This window comes from Acipenser ruthenus, chromosome 29 (assembly GCF_902713425.1).
Source record: "Acipenser ruthenus chromosome 29, fAciRut3.2 maternal haplotype, whole genome shotgun sequence".
Lineage (NCBI taxonomy): Eukaryota > Metazoa > Chordata > Actinopteri > Acipenseriformes > Acipenseridae > Acipenser > Acipenser ruthenus.
Genome location: NC_081217.1, coordinates 18396276 through 18421845, shown reverse-complemented (window position 1 = coordinate 18421845; position 25570 = coordinate 18396276). Strand labels below are relative to the sequence as shown.

Sequence of the window (25570 nt, the reverse complement as noted above, 5' to 3'; positions counted from 1 at the left end):
TTTATTATTTTTTTTATTTTCATTGCAGTTTGGGGAGCAATTCCGGCTGCTTGCCCTCCAAGCGGAATCTTTTATCGTTAACAAAGAGCACAGCCTGTGCATTTTACATAGCAGCACAATCTGCTACACAAATACAGGGTCCTTTAATGATCGAACTGGAGCGGATCTAAGTCAGAGCGCCCTAAAACCTGCTCCGTCGCTGGCCTCTGCCTTGTTTTTTTATTACTGCATTTAGTGAAGTTAATAAGAGGGTCAATAAATTACCCCTGGGGAAAACACTGGCGGGATTCAAATACAGTTAACAAGCTGGGTGCTCTAAACCAGGGCAGTCTAGAGACAGCCAATGGTGTCCAATCCCAGTCCTGGAGGGCCATTCCACTGCAGGTTTAACAGGTAAAACGAGGAGATTAACTGCTTCATGCTCTGGACGGCAGTTTAATTGGTGGTAGTAAACAAGTTGGAACAGGGTTGGAACAAAGACCAGGAGTGGAAGAGCCAACTTTGGACACCCCTGAAGCAGTTTATTAGACTCATTGTGGCTCTTTCAGTTCATTCCAGTCCAGGATCTTGTCCCAACCTGGACCTTAATTACTTAATTACACACAATGTCCAAATAAACAATTATGAAGAACCGGTTGGAACAAGAATCAAGGACATGGTCAGAACAAGGTCTTTTACTGGAATAGATTGTAAGTGCCACTAGTGAGTACTGGTTGAGATTGTTAAAACAGACCCCAGAATCTCTCTATTTGGACCACCACAGGCGGTGTTAATAGAGAACAGGTCACAATGGAGATCTCGGACTTAATGGTGGTCTTTCTACTAAGCCATCCAAGGGAGGTCGTTTACTGTACTTTACTATCTGAGACTCTTTCAGTTATGTTAGCTATTATTAAGAAGTAAACAGAAGGCCTTATGGACTGTTTAAAGTTATTTCGGGGGTCTGTTCAAGTCTGGGTGCGAGAGGGAGGGGCATCGGAGCATAAAACAAACAATAACAGCACAAGACAAAATGAGATGTGAATTTATTTGCTGCAGCATCAGTGGGTAAATGCAGCCCTTGTTTCTGAACCTGGCTACCAGAGAATTAAACTGCATACACATGCACTATACTGGCATAAACACTTCTATTGTATTCGGCTGTACAACAAAGTTCATTCATTTACTGACTGATTTTTTTTTTTCTTTTCATTCCAGGCTTGAGTGTCTCAGATTTTGACATCAAAATACAGCAGGGGGCCCCTGGCTCAGTGTATGTGGGATTAACTCATGTAATTGTGCATCAGTTAGCAGCTAGCACTGACTGCATTTACAATCTACTAATTTAAAGTGACTATACTTTAAAATCAATACACAGACACGCACACACAAACATACTTTATTTGTAGTGAACTGATTATCCCAGAGTAGTCTACTAAAAGCTTACTAATTTGTCATGAATTAATAATAGCAGATCTGTATGCTGCTAATGTACTGTACTAGAATTTCTAGCTTTGCTAAAAGAAGATACAGACATGTTTATAGCTGTGAAACCACGTAGGAAGTCTGAAACAGAACGAGGAACTTCATAAACAAACAATACCATTTTTTTATTTTTTTTTATTTAAATATTAGCATAAATACAAAACAATGCAGCTCCAAACATATACACATATGTACAAGGTGAAAGTCAGTGCAATTGCAGCCTATTATTTTTTTATGCAGACAACGCTTTATCAAAGTACATATAAATATATCTTTGCTTCAATGCAAAAGAAAAAAAAAAAGTGCTTAGCACCTTAAAATAGAAAAATCCTCAATTTCCAAAGCAGACATGTGTCAGTTTAAGAAGTTTGTGTCAGTTATAACTTTCAAGATCAAGTATACACTAATACAGACGTGCTCAAATTTGTTGGTACCCTTACAGCTCATTGAAATAATGCTTCATTCCTCCTGAAAAGTGATGAAATTAAAAGCTATTTTATCATGTATACTTGCATGCCTTTGGTATGTCATAGAATAAAGCAAAGAAGCTGTGAAAAGAGATGAATTATTGCTTATTCTACAAAGATATTCTAAAATGGCCTGGACACATTTGTTGGTACCCCTTAGAAAAGATAATAAATAATTGGATTATAGTGATATTTCAAACTAATTAGTTTCTTTAATTAGTATCACACATGTCTCCAATCTTGTAATCAGTCATTCAGCCTATTTAAATGGAGAAAAGTAGTCACTGTGCTGTTTGGTACCATTGTGTGCACCACACTGAACCAAGGATAACTGCCAAAGAGATACAAGCTGAACTCCAAGGTGAAGGTACGTCAGTTTCTGATCGCACCATCCGTCGCTTTTTGAGCGAAAGTGGGCTCCATGGAAGAAGACCCAGGAGGACTGGGTCCACTTTTGACAGAAAAACATAAAAAAGCCAGACTGGAATTTGCTAAAATGCATATTGACAAGCCACAATCCTTCTGGGAGAATGTCCTTTGGACAGATGAGTCAAAACTGGAGCTTTTTGGCTAGTCACATCAGCTCTATGTTCACAGACGAAAAAATGAAGCTTTCAAAGAAAAGAACACCATACCTACAGTGAAACATGGAGGAGGCTCGGTTATGTTTTGGGGCTGCTTTGCTGCGCCTGGCACAGGGTGCCTTGAATCTGTGCAGGACACAATGAAATCACAAGACTATCAAGGCATTCTGGAGCGAAACGTACTGCCCAGTGTCAGAAAGCTCCGTCTCAGTCGCAGGTCATGGGTCCTCCAACAGGATAATGACCCAAAACACACAGCTAAAAGCACCCAAGAATGGATAAGAACAAAACATTGGACTATTCTGAAGTGGCCTTCTATGAGTCCTGATCTGAATCCTATCGAACATCTATGGAAAGAGCTGAAACTTGCAGTCTGGAGAAGGCACCCATCAAACCTGAGACAGCTGGAGCAGTTTGCTCAGGAAGAGTGGGCCAAACTACCTGTTAACAGGTGCAGAAGTCTCATTGAGAGCTACAGAAAACGTTTGATTGCAGTGATTGCCTCTAAAGGTTGTGCAACAAAATATTAGGTTAGCGGTCCCATCATTTTTGTCCATGCCATTTTCATTTGTTTTCTTATTTACAATATTATGTTGAATAAAAAATCAAAAGCAAAGTCTGATTTCTATTAAATATGGAATAAACAATGGTGGATGCCAATTACTTTTGTCAGTTTCAAGTTATTTCAGAGAAAATTGTGCATTCTTCGTTTTTTGTGGAGGGGTACCAACAAATTTGAGCACGTCTGTATATCCTTCTTTTTATTATCATTTTTGCTGCCTCGCCCTTTACACTCAAGCATTTTCTAAATCTTGATTGAGAGTTGCGTCGATGCATGTCAATATAAAATAAATAGAAAAAATGATAAGGTTTCAGAAATCAACTGCTCAGCAAGAAAAAAAACACAACCAACAAATGAATGCTGCTGATGCTCCTAATAATAGTGCAATCTTTCAAATCTGATCATACTATTTATTTATTTTTTAAAACAACCATAATTATAAATATTGTTGAAAAAAAAGTATAAAAAATAAATCTAACAAAAATATAAGTCATTTGATTGTGCAATAAGTAATTTATATTACACGTCTTGTCTTAAAGCAAAGTTAAATTACTCTTCAACATAGTAAGAAAGAGCCACAAGAACTGCCAGACAAAGCCCTTGAAGGTTCTAAAACTCGTCTCCTTTTTAATTGTGGGACCTTGAACTTCCAGTGCAATTCTAACACAGTATCCATTTGTCTGTTTGGCTTCCATTCCCTTTCAGGGATAAAGTAACCACTTTAGATATCTACCTTCAGGCTGCTGAGAGTGTTCTGGACAGCAGCTGAATGTTAATCTGAACCACAAGGTAAAGAGATGACGGGTAGAATCCCAATAATAAAAATATCTGTCCTTCCTGTACATTATATTAAATCCAGTGACTGTGTAACGTATTTAAAAAATGCAAGAACGTTTCAAGTCGATTGCCTTGCAGATATCCACCATGTCTCTACAGAAATATTGTATAATCCCTCTCTTGAAACAGGAATACTGCCTATCAAGAACAGATCAGAGTAAGCTCAATATTGTACTGTAATGCCGGCTAGGGCAGACTAATAAAGAGTTTCATATCAGCAGGACTCTCCTGCCGTTTTACGATTGAAGATGTTACTTATTTCGGGAAGGCCCTGACTGCACCTTATCATTTTCTTTTATGGATGGATGCTCGGACATTTGATTGATTTGGAAATAATGACGGTGAAGCACAAAGCAATATCAATGTTTCGTTAGCTACCAGAGCAGGTCATTTTATCAAGAGCACAGTAACAGCTTAAAAATGGCAACCTGACAAGAAATATTTAAATAAAGCCCAATTTTGAACACACCCCCCCTACCCCCCAACTATTCATATGTGTCTCACAGTGTAATCGATAGATGTGCTAATATCAGAGGCCTCCAAACTGAATTATCATCTTTCTATCTGATATATTCCTCTTCAGACAGACTGTCTATCCCTTCGTCGTCACTCTCCTCTGTGTCAGGCAGGTCTCCCCAAAGCAGAAGTTTGGATCCTGAATCGCAACACAAGATACATTTTAACAGTGTTCCCAATATGCTCAAACAGGATGGGGGGGGGGGCAATCTGGACTCACCCACCCCAGCAATACATAATGTTACAGTAATTATCGGATCGACTATTATGTATGCATGAAAATACAATAAGCATACCATAAATGTTATCCAAAGGTTTAATGTTTAGAAATTTGTCTAAACGTTTCAAAGTTATAAGAAGTGAGCATCTGAAATCTGCTGGCTTTAGTGTTTATTAAGTACTATACAGTGTACTATTAAGTATTTAATATTCTGTGTTTATTCATAGTCTACACACCTTATACAGATGCAGGTTTTACACATTAATATTGTAGTCATTTATTTTACACTATTTTGCAATGCTTCTTGTTATTGGCTTTCTGAGTGGTTACTATCTCCGAATGTGTTAAGGGTTCAAATAGAACATTCAAATTTCAACTTTTAGGAAATTAAAAGAAACATCTAATACAGCTAACTCCAGTAAATTGCATTCTAGAAAAGGAAAGTACTGTAGTGCAAACCTGGCCCAATGACTTTTACTCCTGCTTGAGTTGATTTTACTTTGCTTTTAAATGCTGCACTTTTTAAATTCTCCAGTGGCAAAATGGTACAACATGAGCAATGCTTTCCATGGCAATGCTGTCCATCAAATGCTTACCTGATGAGTCCAGCCTACTAGCAGCGGATACAGCTTCACTGTGAAACATCCAGAAATGGCCATTATTACAGGATAGCAGGCAGGGATTACAAGGGGCCACCACATGGTACCCGACAATGTTACCACTGGAACACAGAAAACAGAAATGCAAGCAGATTCTATTGTAAAAACTACAGAGGAGAGGACTATGAAGATACATATGCCAAGCTACTAACTTTCCAGCATGAGTGTTCTGTTTTAGGATGTGAATTATTAAGTAATATTTGTCAATTGTATTACTGTTTTTAATTTGAATATAGATACTATACTAGACTGTAGCATTTTACAGTAGCAAAATATTCACCTGGATTGGAGTAATGCTTTTAGTTGAGCTTTTAGGTTATCATCTGAAATACAATTTAATATGATAATATTAAAACTTTCAATATTCCTAATCCTTCAGGCTGCGTTCAATCTGTTGACCCTCCCTGTCACATTGTGATAACCGTTTATATATAGAAAGCTTTTAAACCGGCAATCAAAACATCCCAAGAGATGTGACTCATCCGAGTTACTAATTGTTAAAAAGTGCCCTCTGCACCACTTTGAAAAGCAGCAAAGCCGAACTGAAAACAACTCTTTCTGTATTAACCAAAAATACCCACCATTTCAAGCATGCGATGTCTTTTAGTCTACATTTGCAGCTTTCTGTGGAATAGCAGTTTGCAACAAAGTCAACCGAGCTGAAGAAGATAAGAGATGTTAATTAGCATTAGTGTGTGCCTTATTTTATTGACACCCCAAAAGATCTGACACTAAAAGGTGCATGTCAATCGAGATGTATGCATTCCTGCAGGCTGTGCATCACCTGCACTGAATTGAATTAAACTAATAATTTTCAAAAATCTATTTTGGAAACTTGCAGCTAAGTACTGTAGCTGATCACAAAACCAGTAGTCGGCTCACTGCACAGAGCACCTGTACACGTCAGTCTGAGTGTGTCTGCCGTCTACCGTTTATTATATAAACATTGAATACATTTAATAAGTGCACCCTACCTGTTTGGCGGTATGTCGGTCGAATAGAGCTCAACTTCAGTGTCGGCCAAAAGGACAGCTTTCATTCCTCGAGTGCACAGGACGTTTTCACAGAACGTGCAGTAAATGAGTGAAACGCACTTGTTTTTAAAGTTCGAGGTTGACATTGTAATAATATACACACGATATTAGTCGTTGTAGTCACCGATCTAAAAAGCAACAATCACAGTACCGCACCGATATATCACACAGATTACGAATTGATTTGCATTTTGTAAAGAAACTGTTCAATCAACAATAGGTGACCCTAAATCTACACTCATAATGTACCTTTTGCTTCCTGGTTTACGTTTGCTTTTTTTTTTGTTTTGCTTTGCTTTAATCGCTACAGCAACGACGTTTTTTATCTTCACTGTAAAACACTTTCTTTGTAAACCTCGTCGTGCTCCTGTTTAACTCCACAAATGTTTTCCAGTGCAGTTTGTTGTCAAGCTTTCAGACGGAAACTTCCTGAAACAATTTCAAATTGGGCCAATTGGCATTCTCATTGGCTTTTGCGAGAACCAGACAGCGAGCCATTGGCTAACGCCGGGACGCCTTTTCAGTTGTGATTGGTGAAAATCGGGTGTATTTAACTTCTAGTGCTCTGCCATTGGTTTACTTGTCCTACAAAAACTCGCCCAGCCAAACAAAATAAAAACCGTTATTTACAACAGGGCTGCTCTCTGATTGGTTATTTTTACTAAATCGATTCTATGGTTTACAAGAAACTGCCCTAAAAAAACTGATCACACATTTTTATTTGTAAAATACCGAAGCTATCCATAATATAAGTCTTGTCTCCGGCGCCGCAGTTTTCTCAACATTAGTAGTAATAGTTAAGTCCCGCCTCGTATTAGCCATAGGTGAGATGTGATTGGACAGATGCGTGTGCTGAAATTGGAGCGCCGCCTTTCCCTCAGCTATTAGTATCTCCCTTTCGATTTGATACAAGAGGTGTCAATCTATTTCTAATCAGCCAATAGGAACGTGGGGTGGTTTTCCTAACCCAGCGGAAAGGGGCGGGGCTAGTTTTTTTCCAAGGTGCTTGGAGAAATGTTCTCATGTTTGGAATCTATGCTGTGTAAGGGAAGATGTCCAGAATCGTGAGCGGATTATAAAAAGCAAATGGAAAACTGGGTTCGAGGTAAATATGTATTTTCATCTTAACAAGCCACTCAGACAGTTTTGCAGAAGGAAACAAACATCCGTGGTGCATGTGGAATTGGGCGCTTGTTGCATTGAAGTTTGAGTAAGGACTTCTGTAAGGGGCGCGCGTTGTGAAGTCTGACTGACTCATGTAACTAGGCTATGCTGCTACTATTTCTGTATTAAAAGTAATGCAATGGGAACAATTGACCTGCCCTGTGGCACTATTTCTGCATAAGATACAAATCATAAGGCACAAGCACAAGAGTATAGTGTACGTTTTTGCCTTTGCAGTCTATTATCAACGTGTTATTATGCTGTGTGTTCTGATAGAATTAAATAATCTTATTCTCTTAGTAGCCTTTTGTCAAAACGATTGGCATTACGTTGACAGGCTAAGAATGAACACAGGAGAGATTGCAGCATTGTACAAGCAGACTGTAGCTACTTTATCATGGCTACTTAATTTCAAACGAGAGGTGCAATGCATCAACATACAGCGGTACATTTAACTTTGCAACTATTTCATTATAATGAAAGTGAGCCTGATAATACAATCATGTATATCGGCTATGAAGTGTTGTGTAGGTTACATGGCTTTTGCAATACAGTAAAAGCTATCTTTTGTTTGCGCAACTGTTTTTTTTTTTTTTTTTTTGCTTTGGCAGGGGGTGTAGGTTTGATCCAGCTTCCTGCGGTTTAATACTCCGGATAATTTCTATCGGATAATAGTCCAGTGATTTTTCATTACTGCAGCCCTTTTGTTATCCAGCACTGCTGTTGCAGTTCCTGTTCAGTAGCGCTCTCGGTTGCCTTTGATGTTTTTACGGATTTGCCGTTGCTGGGATCCAGTTTCACAGCTCGTTGTTTGACCCCCTCGCGGTAGCTGGTGCTTGCATCATTCCATTCCCACATGCTTCCCAGTGGCGCTGGAACCATTGCACAGTCTCACCACGCGAGTCCAACTTCCATTATAGGAATATTTAAGGACCCGGTATTGACTTTACTAAATACAATGTGTGTGTCTGTTTTTATTACAGTATATATATTTTTTTGTATATGAACATGTACAAAATCGAATGTGTATATTTAATGATAAAGATTTAAGAAAGTTTGAGTGCGTGGTGAATTCAAAAGGAAATCACAATACATACATCATTACATTTGGACCTATCTATGTGTGTGTGTTGAAATAATTCGTTCTCCACTTGTGTCGATTTTGAGGTAGGCTACACAATGCTATAACTCAACGTACTGCACTTCAGCTGTTTAAGTTGTCCATATATTTTGTAACCACCACCTTCTCCATCCCTGTGTGCTGTGACCGTTGTTTTGCACATTTCCTTGCATCCAGACCGTAATAATAAGCAACACCTTTCCTTGTTTCAGAAGGAAGACACCCCTTCCGTGACACACTGCCTGCCGTGATATCGATGCCTGCAACCAGGATAAACCTTTGGGAAATACCGGACCTGTAAATGCCAACGTTTTTTTTTTCTTTTTTGTCCTGTGTGTGTGTGTGTGTGTGCAGGTCTTCAAAACAACAGCTTATTCCATTGACCTGCGGATTTCATACCCGAAGCAAGTTATAAACACAGGCGAGGAAGAATTGAGTTTCTGCTGTATAAATTCTCCGGATGGAACGGTCTCCGAGATGCAGAGATAACAGTACTGTTGGCTTGGGAGCATTACCTGTGTGGATCTGATATTAGCCTACCCACGCCACCCCTCCCCACCAATCGCTATTATTATTATTATTATTATTATTATTATTATTATTATTATTATTATTATTATTATTATTATTTGCTAAAGAAGAAAAAAACAAAGCAAAATAATCATGACATCACCGGCTAAATTCCGAAAAGAGAAGGAGATCATTGCTGAATATGAAACTCAAGTCAAAGGTAGGTCTACTAGTATTATTATACCTAAATGCGAAATACATGGTGTATTTTCTCCATTTGTTTAAACGACTGCATTATCGGTCTTCTGGTTTTAATAGAAGAGCAAAAAGGCGCGGTTTAACCCTATCCTAGTATGGCAGTGTAAACACTCGGTATATTTGGGTGTTGCTACTACAGTATACAGTGTTGCTCCATTTGTATTGTCATATGTTTTGTTCTGTCTGTAAATATACGATGCATCGCTGGGCTTTCTCTGCCGGCAGATTGTGTAGAACATTTGAAATCCACTTTTCTCAGCGCACAGTGTTTGAATAGACCTGTGTTTTTTTTAAAGAGTACATCACCAGATTGTCAACGTCATAATAATTCTGGTGTTATTATGATATAGTAGTCTATATTGTTAACAACCCTAAGTAAGTACATTAAAAGACTGGCTAAGAGGGACAACAGCTTTAGATTTAGAATCTCCCACCCCCCTGCCAAGTGCATTTCATGTTGTTGATTTTCAAGTTAATGATTTCTCTTGCTGGCACCTTACCCGTCATTCAAATACTTCTGCATATGAGTAAATAAGGCAACATGTTGGACTGAATAGATGCAGTCTGGTGAAATGTGGGGTTGAAGCTCCACTCGGGGCTCCTGTAATGATTTATACTTGATATTATTTGCAAACTGATCCATATTTTTGATGTACAAATCTGAATGCTTGTTTAAGTCACTACGTTAGACCAAAATGTCTGTTGTGAGCTTGGAATTGTGGTCTTTTTGTTGCTGTGTATCTACCATGGCAAGGCAGCCTGCAGAATTGGGTTGGTAGGTGGGATATAGAGTAGTATAGAATAGGTTCAGAATGCAGTTATTAATTATGCAGGTCATGAAGGAAATGGTTGACAGGACCAAGGGCATGAAAGGGCCTGCTGTGGGTGACTGGGAGCTCCAGCTCCAATTCCCCGGATTCTCCAGGCCCACACATACAGCACTGCTGTTATCAGAAAGAGAATCTAGACAGAGCCTCGTCCATGGGGCTCTTCTAATGTGTATGTCAGTGAGAGGCTAGCGCAGTTCATTGCAGTGCGTTTTGCAGGCTGGTGTTTATTAGTACACTGTTATTTTGTATTATTGATCTCCAGCCCAGCTTCTAAATGACTGCATACAGATGGTAAAGGTTATAGTCCTTCTGTCTTGTGTTAAATGAAGTGTGGGCTACATTGCAGTATAGAAATAGTTTATTAACCTGTTACTCTGCTGAGGGCCCAAGCACTCACCACAGGGCAATGCCGTGACATCATCAAAATCAAACCTCTGTGTATGACGATAGCCCTACAGTACAGTAGATGACTTAATGTACCGTTTTCATGGAAGGACCCCACCTTGACGTTGCACCACAATGTCCCATGCAAAGTTAAACTAACCGGTCTTCAACGAAATATCCCAGGCATGCTGTGTGACCAGTTTTCAAATGAATTTGAAGCGTTCCACGGTTAAATATTTTAGCTTCACCTTGCGCTAATATGAAAGTAAAGATTTACTTTCATATTAGCGCTGACTCTGAGACACTGACCTTTTCGTCACCTTCTGGTTATCTTAGACACAGCCAGGAAGCCAGCAAGAAAAGTAAAAAACAGAATAAAGTTAGTACTGTAGCAACTGCACAGTTGGAAGCAGACCCTTCCATTTTCTTCTTTGTTCGTCCGCGATGAGAGGCAGACCGTATTAGCTGCCTGTGAATAACAATTTGAATAGCATTATTTTCTTTGAAGGAATGCTGTATTAGAAAGCTGTTCTGCTGATCCTAAGCGAGCCAATCTGATGTGCTGGGTCCCGAATCATTACCCTCCTATATAGAAACAAGATTATTACAGCTGACCGCTGTGTCTAATGAAGTGCTGGGGCACAGGAGGGTTGCATCAAATTGGCTTCTTTTAATTGATTGTAATGTAATTGATTGCTTAATCAGGTAGCCAGGCATGTCCTAAGATACCCAGCCCAAACCCCAAAAGGACATGCAAGCTGCTTATTCTTTGTGTGCCTGGTTTGTTGCTCAAGCAGGGGGAACAAAGAGAATCTGAAATCGTTGCCCTAAGCGAGGATGTGAGAATTGTAGGCTTGCAGAGGTTTTAAACAGGGTCTAGTACATTGCACAGCACTGTTAGCCTTCACAAATATAAATAACAAACCAATAAAGCAAGGTTTTTTCCGTTTATAGGATACAGAGAAGAATGTGACGGTAGCTGAGGAATCTTCAGGGTTTTTTTTGCATATCAAAGCCAGTTTATCACAGTGTACAGTATGTAAATTAAAGTTGAGGATTCATGCGTACGTACTTCTTGGTGCCACTGTAAAATAAAAAATACAAAACAACAAAAACAAGTTGAATTAAATAGAAGTGGTGTGCAGATCTGAAGGGGTCCCTGCAGAGCGTTGATGAGGCATGCATTTGCATTGCAGTCGGTGTGTGGCAGCGAGCTGGCGGTTTGAGTGTGTGCATCAGCACAGATACTGGGGCTCCCTTAAAGGGATAGGTGTGTCATTAGCGATGCACATAAACAAGATGCAGTAGGATTTATCAAGTGTAGTCTTCATTCCCGTGTTTACAGTACTGTAGCACGTAGAAATCAATGCCATTGTGTTTGGGTACACTAGAAAACAGGAGCAGAAAGGTTTTGATCTTAGAATTTAGAATGAGCTTTTATGCATTTACATCATTTGTCTTTTAAAAAAAAAAAAATTAGGATAATTAAAGCTAGGTATTTTAATTCAACGATCCATATTGGTACTAAGCACGGGGGTGTGCTAATTAGCTCAAGCAGGAAAAACATCTTTGTTTTACTAAGTCTGTGTTGTGTGTGAGATTATATAAAAATGGAAAAAAAAACTGATGCTCAAAGCACCACAAATCGCTTTCTCTTTCTGTTAACTGGTTTTCAATAACTGGAATTCGTTTGGAAGAGGTCCTCATTGATTTGCACTGTGCATCCCCTTTCCAGACAACCGTGCATTCACTGCATTCTGTACTTTCGGCAGACATGCATGCCGCCTTGTAGCCATAATGTAAAAGAATGACAACCAAAGGTCTATTTAACCCTTTAAGGTCCTCTGCATATATTTAGGGGTGGGTTTGATTAACCTGAACCCCGATGAGCCATGTCTGGGTTTTAGAGCATTTTACAGCACCAGGATTACTCCTAAAAAGGTGTAGTTGGTGCAGTGCAAGGCTGATTCCCCAGTGCTGTAAAATGTGGCTCAGTTGATTAGATCAAACCCCAAGTCGCAACGTTCGGTTCTAATCTGGTTGATCAAGGTGTGTGCAGTATAAACAGTTAATGTTGGATCCCGTGTAGATGGATGGAAGGGAGCCTGCTGTCTCGTCAGATGGCTGTTCCGCTGGAGATGAGAGATGGCTTTTTGGTTGCTCTGCTCCAAGACCCAATCCATCATAAGCCTTCCTCTGCATTGGCATCATTTTACTGAGGAAATGGAAATGGCATTATTGATTTAGTGTCTAATGAATCTGATCTTCTTCCACTCGATAATGTAATTTATTAAAACACCTTGGGGACAGACCAAGCACTCCTCTAAATGAACGCACGGTGTACCTACTTCATGCTGTGTCAGAGAGGAGCTGCTGCTTGCTCTACCGCAACAAAACCTGTCATCGCCGATAAGGAACCAAAATCTATTTTTATTTTAACCAGCTTAAAATACTGCATCTTGAATGAGTCTAGCCTGCCCTGATTGCACAATGACCTTTGTCATTTCACAAATAAGCCAGCACAAAACGAACCCTTTTGAAGGGTGTCCATACCCTCTGATGACAACAATAATCTCCCTGTTAATATGTGCTTACATGCCCTGGAGTTTTGTTTCTCTAGGGTTTTCTTTGCATACAGAATAGAAATTGGGGCTGAAGAGGTTATACTTTAAATTTAGTAAGTCCCACAACAGATTTACAATAAAACTGTTTGAAGAATCGGTTTTGTATTTTTTTTTTGGTACATGTTTTGAATGGGGATTGGTAGATAAACTCCAGTTGTCTTTCAGTTCTTATTTGGTATTGGATGAAGTGCTGGTTGGCCGAAGAGGGGTGTGTAAAGGGGGCGTCGCCTGCTCGGGGAGGATCCTGAATCTGATGTCAAAAGGTCGCAAGATGTTTGCTGAACATTCCTCCCTCGTTTCTTCTGCAGCATGACTTAACAAATCTGCTAACTAAGCCCTTTCCTGGCTGCTCACCAAGAAGCTAGTGGGAAAACAAAATTTATCCAGATTGACTTAAACTGACTTATTGGTGCATATATTCTGACATTGCTGGCATTGCATTGAAGGCTGATGCTCTGGAAATCAAATAACTCCGTGAAATTTTACAGCAGGTGTTGCTTAACCACCTTGTCAGTATTAAAATGTGGCAGTAAATTGGCAGTGGCACCTTGCTATTTTGCCATATGCCACCTTATTTGCAAGTAGGGAGCGTTTTCTTTCTCCCAGATCACAGGAGGAGTAACGGATGTGCTCTTTGAGATTTGCATGGCTTTTACAGCTTTGATTGTAGCTTGGGGACAGTTCTGAACCGTTTAAATGTATTTTTGTGCCTCAGAGAGAGAATCACACTGTGTGCTGAACATTCAAAACAGGTTTTCCAAAATACAATAAATGCATGTTGAAAGACTACTGCAACTTTCCCTTCCTGATATAACAGAGCAGTTCATAATGCTGAAGATAGTGGGAACATGCTTATTTGGATAAGTGGCGTAGGCACAACTGAATTTAAGCAGTCCCTTGTGCTCTGACCACACTGGGAGTGGATGGTGCAGCATGTGTAGGAAGGTTGTAACAGCGCTTTGAAGTCCAAGAGAGAAATGCTTTTACAAAGCGCCACTGTCTGTCTAGGTTTTGTTTTTCCAAACCGGTTTTGTTAATATATCCTCCTCAGTTTTGAAATTCTGTCCTTTATTTTTCAATGAAGGACAAAGGGGAAATTGTCTGCATTGAAAAGGTATGAGTAATGCAGCAATAAGCAGTTTGTTGTTTTTTAACATTTGGTATTCCCTTTGGAATCTACTACTGAATTTGTATAGACGGTTCTTTTGATAAAAAAGATAACCAACAGTGGGAAGAGGTTTTGTGAAAAAGCAACAGACGTGCCACACAGACACATACAGCGGAGCGTTCCGAGGCAAAGAGACAGCAGCTATTTGAATTAACATTTGCATGCCACTAACTGAACACAACCCAAACAAAGCTTGCCGTGTTTATCTTAAGGTAGAAATGTAGAATGAAACACTTTAGTAGTCCTGACACTTTGTGAAGAATGTACATTGAAATCTGAAACAAATCTAAAACAATGCTCGCTGACTTTAATACAGGAACAATTTCAAGCCTCTTAAATAACAATTGGGTGTTTTACCACCCAAAAAAGTTTCATTTCTCCAATTGCACTGTAGCTGCCTCGTGTGACAATTTATTTTAGTTTTACTGCAATCAAAGTGCCACCCCTAATGAAGTTGCTGCAGTTCAGCAGTTCTGTTACTGCAGTTGGGCTGCTCTCTATGCTGTACTGTTACTACAGAATCTATATTTCCCTGTCTGACTTCCTTGCTGTATGACCAGCTCTTTCCTCGAATGGATTTTGCATGTAATAACCAAGAAGGTTCTAGTGATTCATGTCAATATTAGATGCAGTTTGTCTCCTAAGGCCCTGTCCACACTGCATAACCGATCTCAAGAACCGTACTCGAAACCCTTCTAATTAATCCAGCTCATAGCGTCCACACTGAAGTACCGTTTCATGTTTTGTTGGGCTTCATGCATCCACACACTATTAAAATAGATGAGTTACAGATCCTAGCAGCGCAACGAACAGTGGAAATGAATACGATAATATCCCACCATGCACTGTTTTTTATTTTAAAATAATGGATTGTGCCCCATATTAACAGAGGTTCATATTGCTAAAAAGAAATAAAACAAGTATTTTGAGAAAAGTAAATGCGAACACACACACACAAGTAGGGCTGGAAGTTTTCGGGTTTTATTTTTAATCAGGTGACATCCCTTTTAAACAAATTGAGCTGATTTCTGTTTCATAATTAAACTCAGAAAAAGCAGTTAATTACAAAACAATCTTTGTTTTTACCTTCATATCTTGCCTGAGCCTAATTCTGGTCACCTTAATTTTATTTCAAATACAGCTGACAAATTACGTGAACTGTTCATCCCCGATCCAACTTTTAACTTGCATTTCATTTTTGCAGTCTCCTAATTTAACGTTGTGTTTTTGTTATTTTCCCCACTAGTTTAACAGAGATGTCCTGACAGTTTTTTTTAAAACATAAAAATGAATACCTGCGACATGTACACTGATAGCAAGTCCTTCAGGCGCCTGCTGTGAGTATTTCGCCAAGCATATCACAAAGCATTTTGGGATATTGGAGGATACACAAAAAATGTAGTTTGGTATTACAGTGTCCACACTTCTGACAAACCGCACTACCTGATGTGATGTAGTTTTCAACCGGACTCGAGTACGGTATTAAACGCTGCGTAGTGTGGACGCTGACCGTATTTAACACTTTTAAGCCAGTTTAAAGGCAACTAATACGGTTAAAAGGCATAGTGTGGACAGGGCCTTAGTCTTCCTTCCAGGCATCTCTGTATTTTGTAGTTGCTGTACAGTACAAGCTGCAGTATAATGAGGAGCGCAGTATTGCTGCTCATGTGGGGCTGTGTGAGGAGCTGCAGCAATGAAAGAGAAGGTCCTTTTCTGTGTCAGTTTTCACTTCTGAGTGCATACGTGCATGTCACAGATGGGCGGCGTGTGCAGAAATAGGCCAAAGTCCTTCGTTCCCGTTTAGGGAAATCCCTCATTTCCTTCATTTCCAAGCCAAGAGACAGCACTCCCTTCATTAACAATGTCCCGAATGTCCTAACTGCATAGCTGGAATCAGTATTATTATTATTATTTATTTCTTAGCAGACACCCTTACCCAGTAACCATGCCTACATTCTGTAGTCAGCCTCACCACTCCATTCTCTTTGTTCTTGTTTTCCAAGCACTAGCGATGGCAAACTCCAGCCTGACCTGGTAGTAAACTTGAAGTTCAGTCTGACACAAAAGATTCTTTTGTTTTTGGCTGGACCTGCTTAAGAGTCACATTCCATAAAGAACCACTCCTTTGTCTAGATCCAGACCTTGTGAATGGAAATGCCAAATGAAGGATTGCTGTATTAAGCCATAACGGTTTAATATAACACGGTGAATGACATGATGGAGGCTCTGGAGTGGTCCTATCGCTTGTGGTTTACAAATGGTCATTTGTAAAGTAAGGATGGAGACTTGGGTCACAACTTGGGAAACCCCCTTCTCAGCTGTTTTTTGCACAGCTAATCGAATCTCTTATCAGATTCAAAGTGAAATAGAAATATTAAGCCTAGCCTGTGCAGTAACTTTTGTCTTTTGTTGATGATGTATAATTTGGTTCTGGAAGGTTTGGAGTCTGTGTCCCAAAGATTTTGGATAATCTGCTACCCTGGATGGAGCACATCGGAGAACCTCTGCCAGGGCTAGTACAACACGTGGCTGTAGCTCATTCTGGAGCGCTGAAATTCACAGGCAAAAATATTACCTTTTAAATGAGAAACTTGGCAAAAATCTAAACAAAACCTACAAACCTGTTCTCCACAACTGTCTCTGAAGTCAGCTACCTAGGGTGGGAAAAGAAAGTCTTTTTTCTTTTTTTATATATATGACTGCTTCTGGCTTCCAACAGTTTTTACAACATGTTGGATATCTTCAAACAAATTACAGCTACACTAAATCTGAAAGAAGGAGAATTTCTAAATGAGATGGCGCGTTCCCCGAGGATGTCACGGTAACTCAGCATTTCTCCTGTCTCCTCTTATTGGGAGAGCTGCACATCCCATGATCTGATTGGAATCTAATGTCATCATATGACAGAGTGTCCTGATGGAATGTGACTGTTCTGCTTGTCCCGGGGCTGCCTCTTGCACCGCAAGCCTTCAAGTTGTCTGTCAGAAAATAGCAGTTGCCAGGGACAACCTGTTTTCATGTGGCCTGACTGAGTGAATTATTTCCGTTTCCATTTCTGTGTTACAAAATTATTCTCTTCCCCCCTGGCAAAGACGGCTCCTAATCTCGTTTTGCAGTCGGGATGGGGGGGGGGGGGTCTAGCTTTTATCTTATTATTCTGTACTGATGGGTGTGCCTGGAGCATTTGAAAGGAAAGCAAATTGGCTCTTGTTTGGGTTTTCGGTGAAGTCTCCTGTTGTCCACCTGCCGTTTCTGTTTTCCGTTTTGTGTTCGTGGTTTGAGTTCAGATTGTCAGAGGGTGGTTCACTTTTGAATGTGATGCACAGTCCATGGTGGACTTGGTGGAAGGCTGGGTGTCACAGCAGATTTATACATCAGCTTTGGAGGGCTGATCTTGTATCTAGTTTATATCAGAGCGCAGGTTCAAGCAACAGGCGGTGGCTCTTTTTAATGTGCCTTTCTGTTTAGCAGCTCTCTAGACAGTACTGCTTCTAAAACACACTGATGTTTCCCTGTGTCTGTTAGTCTTGACCTGAGGCATTTACTTCCCTTTTTATTATCTGCTCAGGCGTGGTGAATGTCGTGTTTATTCAATTATTTGACTTGCTGTTTTCACAATGGTTTGAGGGACAACCTTTAATGCGCTGGATTATAATGAACCCCCAAACACATACACTCCACCCCTGCCCATCCCACAGGCTGTGCAAATATTATAGGAGAATCTGAGACCTGGTAAGGTTCGTGGCACTTGTAATTTCACACTCGATGAACATGCATTACAATAACAGTAACATAGCAAAATACCTTGTCAAAATCACACTTGTTTAAACCCCAGGCTAACATGACATGAAAAGCCTTATATTTAATTCGCTGGCATCTACTGGCATTTCTTAAGCAGAATAAAAACTATAGCGAGCATTCTTTCAACATCCGTACATTTGGTGTTGCGTCTAGTCTAGCAATTACAGCATTTACAGTGTACATTCTTAACACCTTTAGGCAAGTTATAAATAAAGCACAGTATTATATGCAAGATATCATTCATCCTTCGAAACAGCCTGATTGTTGAGTCCCTCGGGGGCTTTGTCTGTATGCAATACCAACATTTAACTTCTGGTTATGATTTCAATCTGACAAACAGCAGTTTTCTTGTTTTACCATGACAGACAGGCAGCAGAATAAGACATCATTGAGATTCAAGCGTTTTAAAAAAAAAAAAAAAAAAAAAGAAAGGAAGAAACCACAATGGTATACCATAAAACTGTAGGTTGTCTATCATAATTGAATACTTAAAATGATGGATCCCTTGAACAATGCAACAGCCACACCAGTAGTTGATTTTGTAAAGCAGTTGGCCTACACGTTCAAGCCCTTGAACATTTCAAACATAAATGCGCTGTTTTTTAAAGTTTATTTTTTAACCAATTAAGTACAGGTTTGCCACACCCTGTAAGGCTATTAAACCTCTAGCTGTATTTTAATCAGGTGGTAGATTGCCTCCCTGCAAAAGCAAGGGCATTAACAACTTCTGCCCCCAAGCCGCGTATTGAATCGTTTCTCCGCGCTTGTAGGCCCAGACTGTGCTTTAATAACACATTCTGCTGTTCCTTTGAGCCTCTTCAAAGGGCCCTTCTTGTAAGATGAGGTGTTTGTTATCAGGGTCAAGTAGGCCTTTATTCTGTTGTCCACTTCGACAGCACATTGCACACACTGATCTCTATAGACACGCTTAGCACAATGTATATTGAAGCCTATCCTATCTATTGATATGTGTGTGGTGTCAGTCCGTCTGCCACACTGTGCATTTAGTCTTTTAGGAGGCAGGCTGCAGGTTTATAATTATTAGACGGGTACAGCAGCAGTTTACTTGTTGCTTCTCTAAAAATAGAGACTGTGTTTGATGTTAAATCCCTATGTTCCATTCAATGACTCCAAGACAGGTACATCTGTAGACCTTTGATGAATGGTTATTGAACCCCAGCCTCATTACAGTGCTTTGTTCTCCGTGAAAGAATGCAAGCTTTTATTTTTAGTTTCATTTTGATTATTGCTTTTATAGACAAGGTATGAGAAGGAGAAATGCTGATGCAAAATAAAATGTAGTTGGCACTGTCTGACTCCAATTGTAAAAAATCGAGTTTGTGTCAAATGTCAGACTTTTCCATCGGCTATAATACTGGTATAAATTTCATTTTTTTTGTACATGTATACAGGGTATATGACTCGTGTAAATCTGCAGCTTAGTGGTACAGTTAACAGGCAATACTGTAACCAGGCTCTACAGTTTATCTTAACGTTGATCAATCTGAATACCACCACTCTTTCTAGTTCATTTATGCCTGTAAAATCAGCCCCAGGTACCGGCTGTGTTCTGCAAGCCATTCTTCCTGCCTTGCTGGGATGGTTGCTCAGAGAACAAGCTCTTCCGTCAGTGTGTAATGGTTTGGTTTTTGATTTGCTGTCCCTTTCAGGCGACGGGGCGCTGTTGGAAAGAAGAGCTATCCATCCCGCTGTAGCAGGGCAGCAGTCTGACACTTTGTAATTGCCACTGTCTTAGTTTAGTCTGACAATTCTCTTGAGAGGATTTGTGTGTCCATTCAGAAGCTAGTGATGAAAGGGCTGCTCTTTCCTCCTTCCCTCCTGACCCAGTTTAACTCAGTCCTTTCCATGAAGTATTCACACACACAGGAACTCACATTTCCTAATTCCAACCCCCTTTTTTATAGAAGCAAAGCATATTGGGAAATTTGAGGACGTCTTCTACGTGCAACAGTCTGAGACCCCCCCAAAAAGTTCTCTATTTGTGTGTGTGCTGACACTCTCATGTACTGCTGTATCTGTAAGCTCAAACACATGCATGCGTATTTACTCGCACGCCCTTTGTGTCCTGAATTTAAGCCCACACACACACACACACATACTGTGCAACCCCTTTCCTTTCCTAAAAGTGCTCACGCACACAATGTTGTCCTCTCTCAGTCCCGAGAGGGACCCTCACACAAAGGCTGTGCTTGTGGAGAAGGTAATTTGCTGAGATTGAGTCAGCTGACCTCCCCTGAAGTCATTCAGTGGAATGTGAGCCTGATGGAAGTTTCAAGGTTTAGTTTAGAGGATCACACAGCACTTGCTTTGGGATTTAATCATTTAATAACTCGAAGCCCCTTTTAATGACACTATAAAAAAGTCAGAGGGGCTGCTAAAATTCTTAGCAAGTACAGGAATCGTATCACAAAAAATGTTTTTGTAGAGTGATCTCTACAGTAAGGCAATTTAAAATACTAAATAATAAAAATAAATGCTAAAATATTGCATTGTATTTTGTTCAGGTGAAAAAAGTCAGTTTTTCTTTATATGCAAAAAATAAACTAATAAATGTGATTAGTGCTTGGTTATTTAGAATAAATAGAGGAAACATCTTAATGTGTGTATTTGATTATTACTGTTTTAGTTTAGCTATAATTGTAATTACTGGAGCATAATTGAAACTGTAATTGAACAGAATAGCATGGTAATTGTAATTGCAATTCCAGCTGTCATTGTAACTATAATAGACCCCAGGTCTGATGCTTACAGTGACTGTCTTATAACAGGTATATTGTATTCGTGCAGCTAGCCTCCTTTTGGCTTGGGGGGTGAAAAAAACCCTGTGCTTTGTTTAAAACTGAAATGTTCCAGTAAAATTGCCTGCACTCGCTTTGAAATCGACCTTTCTCCAGGACAAACACGCCGCTTATAGGAGCGCCTATGTGGTTGCATTGCACTCATGGTTGAGTCATTGCCGGTCAGTTCGTAACTTAAATTACTCTGCTAGTTGAGAGTTTTTTTACACTCGCACACTACACCTGTGTGGGGAGAAGACTCCAACATCTTCCAGAGAGAGTGAAACCATCAAACATAGCAGCTTGGCTCTCCGCTGCAGTACGTCATCGCTTGTATGCTTGTGTTTTTACTTTATTCTCTGTTTTATTTTCCCTCCGAGCACAATATGGCTTTTATATATATATTTTGTTCTTCCTTTCACTATAAAATGGGTCTGCTAGGTGTTGATTATATTCTGTATTGTTGAGCTGCGAGGAACAGGGTCTGCTTTGTGACAGCAGGTACCACCGAACACTGACAGCTATTCAATTTGATAGAAATCTAGGAAAGGCATTTTTTTTTGTATTTTGAGGATAAAGGCTTTTTGTCCTTTGTTTAGGTAACCCTGTATGAAGACACTGGATTTGTGAACGGCTATCCGATATGTTTCCAGCTTATTGGATTGTCATTTCTCTTGTGTCTTGTTGCACATGGTTTTTTCTTTTTCTTTTTTTAGTCCAATGCTTCTCTACAGCGTCTTTTGGGTCTGCAATGAGAAGAATCTAGATAATAGTATACGCTTGTGTTTCCTAAAATCTGATAATGCCTAAATGTAAAAAACAATTTAGTTGTTGCTCCAAATCGCCTGTGCATCCCCCCCCCTTTCATCCCGGTAGCTAATTATGTCTTGCCAGACAGATTAAAAACTGTCCTAGGGGTCAGCAGGATATTAAAATATACTGTATGCATTAGGAAATGAGTGCATTCATTAAAAAAAGCATCACTGACATCTGAAATGTAGCTCCTTAATCTCGCATGTTGGGTAGAAGTTTTGCACATCCATTTAATGGGCTCAACAAACAAACTGAACTTGAAATAAAACACAGTTAAATAGAAATATGATTTGGAAACCCGGTGGGTTTTGTCTCCCGGAGCTTTTTCTATTCTTGTTTTTGCTGGCTTGCTTTCCCCCTAAATCCTATTTATTCAACGCTTATCTAAAGTAAGAGCAACAGGCCGACTCTGTGGCCTTGTCCGTTTCTCCCCCTGAGGGCTGTAGGAGGTGCCCAGCTGAAGGTCTTGTCCTGCACCGATTTCCTGTCTGACCTGGTAGCCTGTTCCCTTGGCAACCTGGAGGTCAGAGGGTGTCTGCAAAAATCTGTAACGACCACAAAAACACAGAGCAGTTATTGAAAGCTGACAGGATCTGCTGCAAATGCTCTCCGAATGTCAGGGCTTAATCTTAGATAACGACTTTGACCACTTGCACGACTGGTAAGAAAAGCCCTTTTTATCGGCCTCCAAACACAATCATAGATATTGAGGCAAACTTGTGCCGAACAAATACGCAAACATTCTGACGAATCCCTGCTTCAAAGAGATGCAACAACGAATCCCTTCGTTGAGTATTGATCAGCATGGCTTTTATTATGAGCCTTGCTTGATTGAATCGCCCTGGTGCCCTGTTTAAAACCTCACACCTCCGGTATATATTATATTACTGTCACGTTGCATGTTCTCTCAGTTGAATTTTGAAGGTTTTCGTAGAGTCTACGATTGTTTGGTTCTTGAGTGTTAATAGTAAAGTGGGAGGCTCTTTTTCTCTGCATCGTTTACTGGTGGTTATTACCCATCTGATATTCGAATAGGAAGTTGGTTGCTGACTGCATCTCCGTTCCTTCATCAGAGTGGTGATTATGAGTACAGTACTGATAACCGGTAGTGGTGTGCTGTGTCCTTGTTCATGTGGAATAGGTCAGGCTTCATCTGTACTGGAATAAAAAAAAACAACAGTTTAAGGGTAACCTAGAAATGTGAAGGAGCATGGTTTGCTATACTAATGGCTTGCTAATACATGCTATGTACTCGATTTCTTTGTTGCTTGGTGTCTGTCATTAGTATGCGCCTTCATGTCACCCAGGCTTTAATCTCACAATTGATGGTAAAAGCAGCACTCGGTTGATTTACATCGTCTCTCTCTCTCTCTCTCTCTCTCTCTCTCTCTCTCTCTCTCTCTCTCTCTCTCTCTCTCTCTCTCTCTCTCTCTCTCTCTCTCTCTCTCTCTCTCTCTCTCTCTCTCTCTCTCTCTCTTCCCCCCCCCCTCCCATTGATCTGCTTCTAATTAGCCAGGGTTTAGCTCGTCCTTTTTCCAGCGGTCATCTTGAAGCAGTGGGAATTGATTTGGCAGGATGACAGGGAGACGTAATTTGGAGGGAAAAAAAAAACATTCAGAGATGTATGTTTAACTGCATAACATGAATTTGTGTTGATGTGTCCCTATAATTCATTTAAAGTAGACCCCAAGGTTTTCAATCACCCTGTACTTGTAAATGACAGCTACTGTACCCAATACTCTTAAAAACCTTTTTCACCATCATCACTGTATTTAGCTTTTTTTCTAATTCTAAGCAAATTACAAGCTTGCCAGCTTTTTTTTTTTTTACTTCAAATATTACAAATAGTTCCCTGTTGTAAAAAAAAAAAAAAATGTTAGTTCAACTCCAAGTTAGTCTTCGTCATCCGGAAAATAGATCTGCAGCTGACTTTGGAATGGCACCGCCTCCCTAATGTGCTTACGGAAAAAATCTGCCGGTTGATCCACTTTGTACAGAGTAATGTCGGCTTTTAAAACCCATTTTGACAAAATCTGAAACAGTTTAATGCAGTTCTTTGGCAGCTGTAAGACGCTGAAATGATCCAAACACAGTGGTCTGTTTCAGTGTTTTCGATGGCCCGGTTGTTTTGGCCTTATCTTGTTTACCTTTCCTTGCATTCAATTGATGTTTAGCGCTTCCCATGTGTTCTGATGGTCTACATACGAGTGTAAGAGCACATTGCTATTGACATGAAATTCGTCCTTGCCAAGCTCGTTGTGCCGATCTTTAGGGTGATTTTTATTGTTTTCGGCATCTACTGAAGTAAACTGAACTTGAATACCGGAAGCAGTTTTATTAGACAGGTCTGTTTCCATAAATTTAAAGCCAAGTTGCCTGTGTTAAGCCGTCCCCCTTTAGCATGGTTAAACAAGACCATAGTTTTAAATTGTACAATGCGAGACTTCGCCTATCACTGTGACTTGCTCATGTATCCCTATTTGTTTTTCTTTAGGATCTACAGTAATTGTGTTTTATTGCACACTGGATAGTGTGCAATAAAACACGCTGTGTCCACATCTGAGCAGTTACTTGTGCAACAAGGCTCCCCCGTCCTACAATTTCTTTATGATAACTGAGGTGACAGGGTTGGGGTTTTTTTTTTGTTTTTTTTGTCCCGTGTCTACAAGTTTAGAGTTGTATTTTATTTTTTGACAAATGAGGTGACACTTTTTTTTTTTTTTGGTCAGGTCGTAATGTGTCCAGTAATAAACGAGGAAGAGTTGGCTGTTATTATTTGTTCAACTGTTGTTATTTTAAATGCCATATTCCCTAAAGAAAAAACAAAGCCATGTAAAAGCTGGACGAAACCGTAGTTGAGGCATTGGCAGTTACTCTGCCAAAGGCTTTACAATTAGCGCTTCTTTATGACCGGATATGCAAGACGTGCAGTCGGCATTATAAGAACCAATCAGAGTTTGTGAATTGCCATGTGATCACCTATGTCTACAGAAGTCGCTCAGGAGGTTGCTTGGAAAGTAGAGCCCGGCTCTACTTCAAGCAACTGGTTACAGGGATGTCTACATATAAGCGACTCGGTTGCATGCAACTGTTGCACAACTGATCACTCAGGTGTGGACCCAGCTTTCCAGGCGGTGCAGTACAGTAGATAAACAGCAGTTCAGGACCCTCCTGAACACTTTAAATCCTCTACAGCTTATTTACAGTAGACACAACATAATTGCAGTTCACTAATCCAGCCTGAGATGTGCTGTAAATCTTCTGCAGTGCATCTTAGGAGCTCAGCTGTGAATCAGAACACTGACATATTTACTAATGAGAGCGTCTGCTCTGAAGCATTACATACGACAGCACTGGCTTGATGCATGCTGGAGAGCTTGGGGGCTGGGGGTCGCCCGTCTTCATAGTGCTGGTTTACAGAATGATGGCACTGAAAACCAGCATAAGGTACAGCACAGTGTCCGTGCTTCCTGGCGCTCTGTTGTTAGGTTGGCTACTTATGACAAGTGTATTTTTTTGGGGGTCCAGAAAGCTGTGTGCCAAGATCTCCATTCAAGTTTTGCAAGATTTTAAGCACTCCCTGTCCCCTTTTTAGACTCCATCTAAAGAATGCAAAGAAAATAAATCTGTGTTTCTAACTGAGCCTTTGATGGCAAATGCTATTTATGAAGAAGACATACAGTAAATGAAGTTTGTCATTTAAGCTTTGAAAGACAATTCCAATCTGTAGTTTTTGCAATATGAAAGCCCCCCTTTT

General features: G+C 40.0%; 2 protein-coding genes across 6 annotated transcripts in view; one reads left to right on the top strand and one right to left on the bottom strand.

Moving 5' to 3' along the window:
• Positions 1–3473: 3473 nt before the first annotated feature.
• Positions 3474–7091, bottom strand: LOC117434054 (protein FAM72A-like). The gene is made up of 4 exons (XM_034056596.3): positions 6284–7091; positions 5891–5968; positions 5247–5371; positions 3474–4569 (listed from the first exon to the last, which is right to left on the bottom strand). The coding sequence occupies exons 1-4, from the start codon at positions 6427–6429 to the stop codon at positions 4475–4477; spliced, it is 444 nt and encodes a 147-aa protein (XP_033912487.1). The 5' UTR covers positions 6430–7091; the 3' UTR covers positions 3474–4474.
• An 86-nt stretch (positions 7092–7177) lies between these two features.
• The window catches only part of LOC117430576 (SLIT-ROBO Rho GTPase-activating protein 2-like), an 81592-nt gene continuing 63199 nt past the window's right edge, over positions 7178–25570 (top strand). For 4 of the 5 annotated variants that reach the window (XM_059003929.1, XM_059003927.1, XM_059003928.1 and 1 more), the window contains exons 1-2: positions 7178–7448; positions 8840–9357. In XM_059003929.1, the coding sequence (XP_058859912.1) occupies positions 9291–9357 (67 nt within the window). In that variant the 5' untranslated portion in view covers positions 7178–7448; positions 8840–9290. Of the gene's footprint in view, positions 7449–7482; positions 7554–8839; positions 9358–25570 lie in introns of those variants that run through there. The other variant, XM_059003926.1, reaches the window with a different exon arrangement.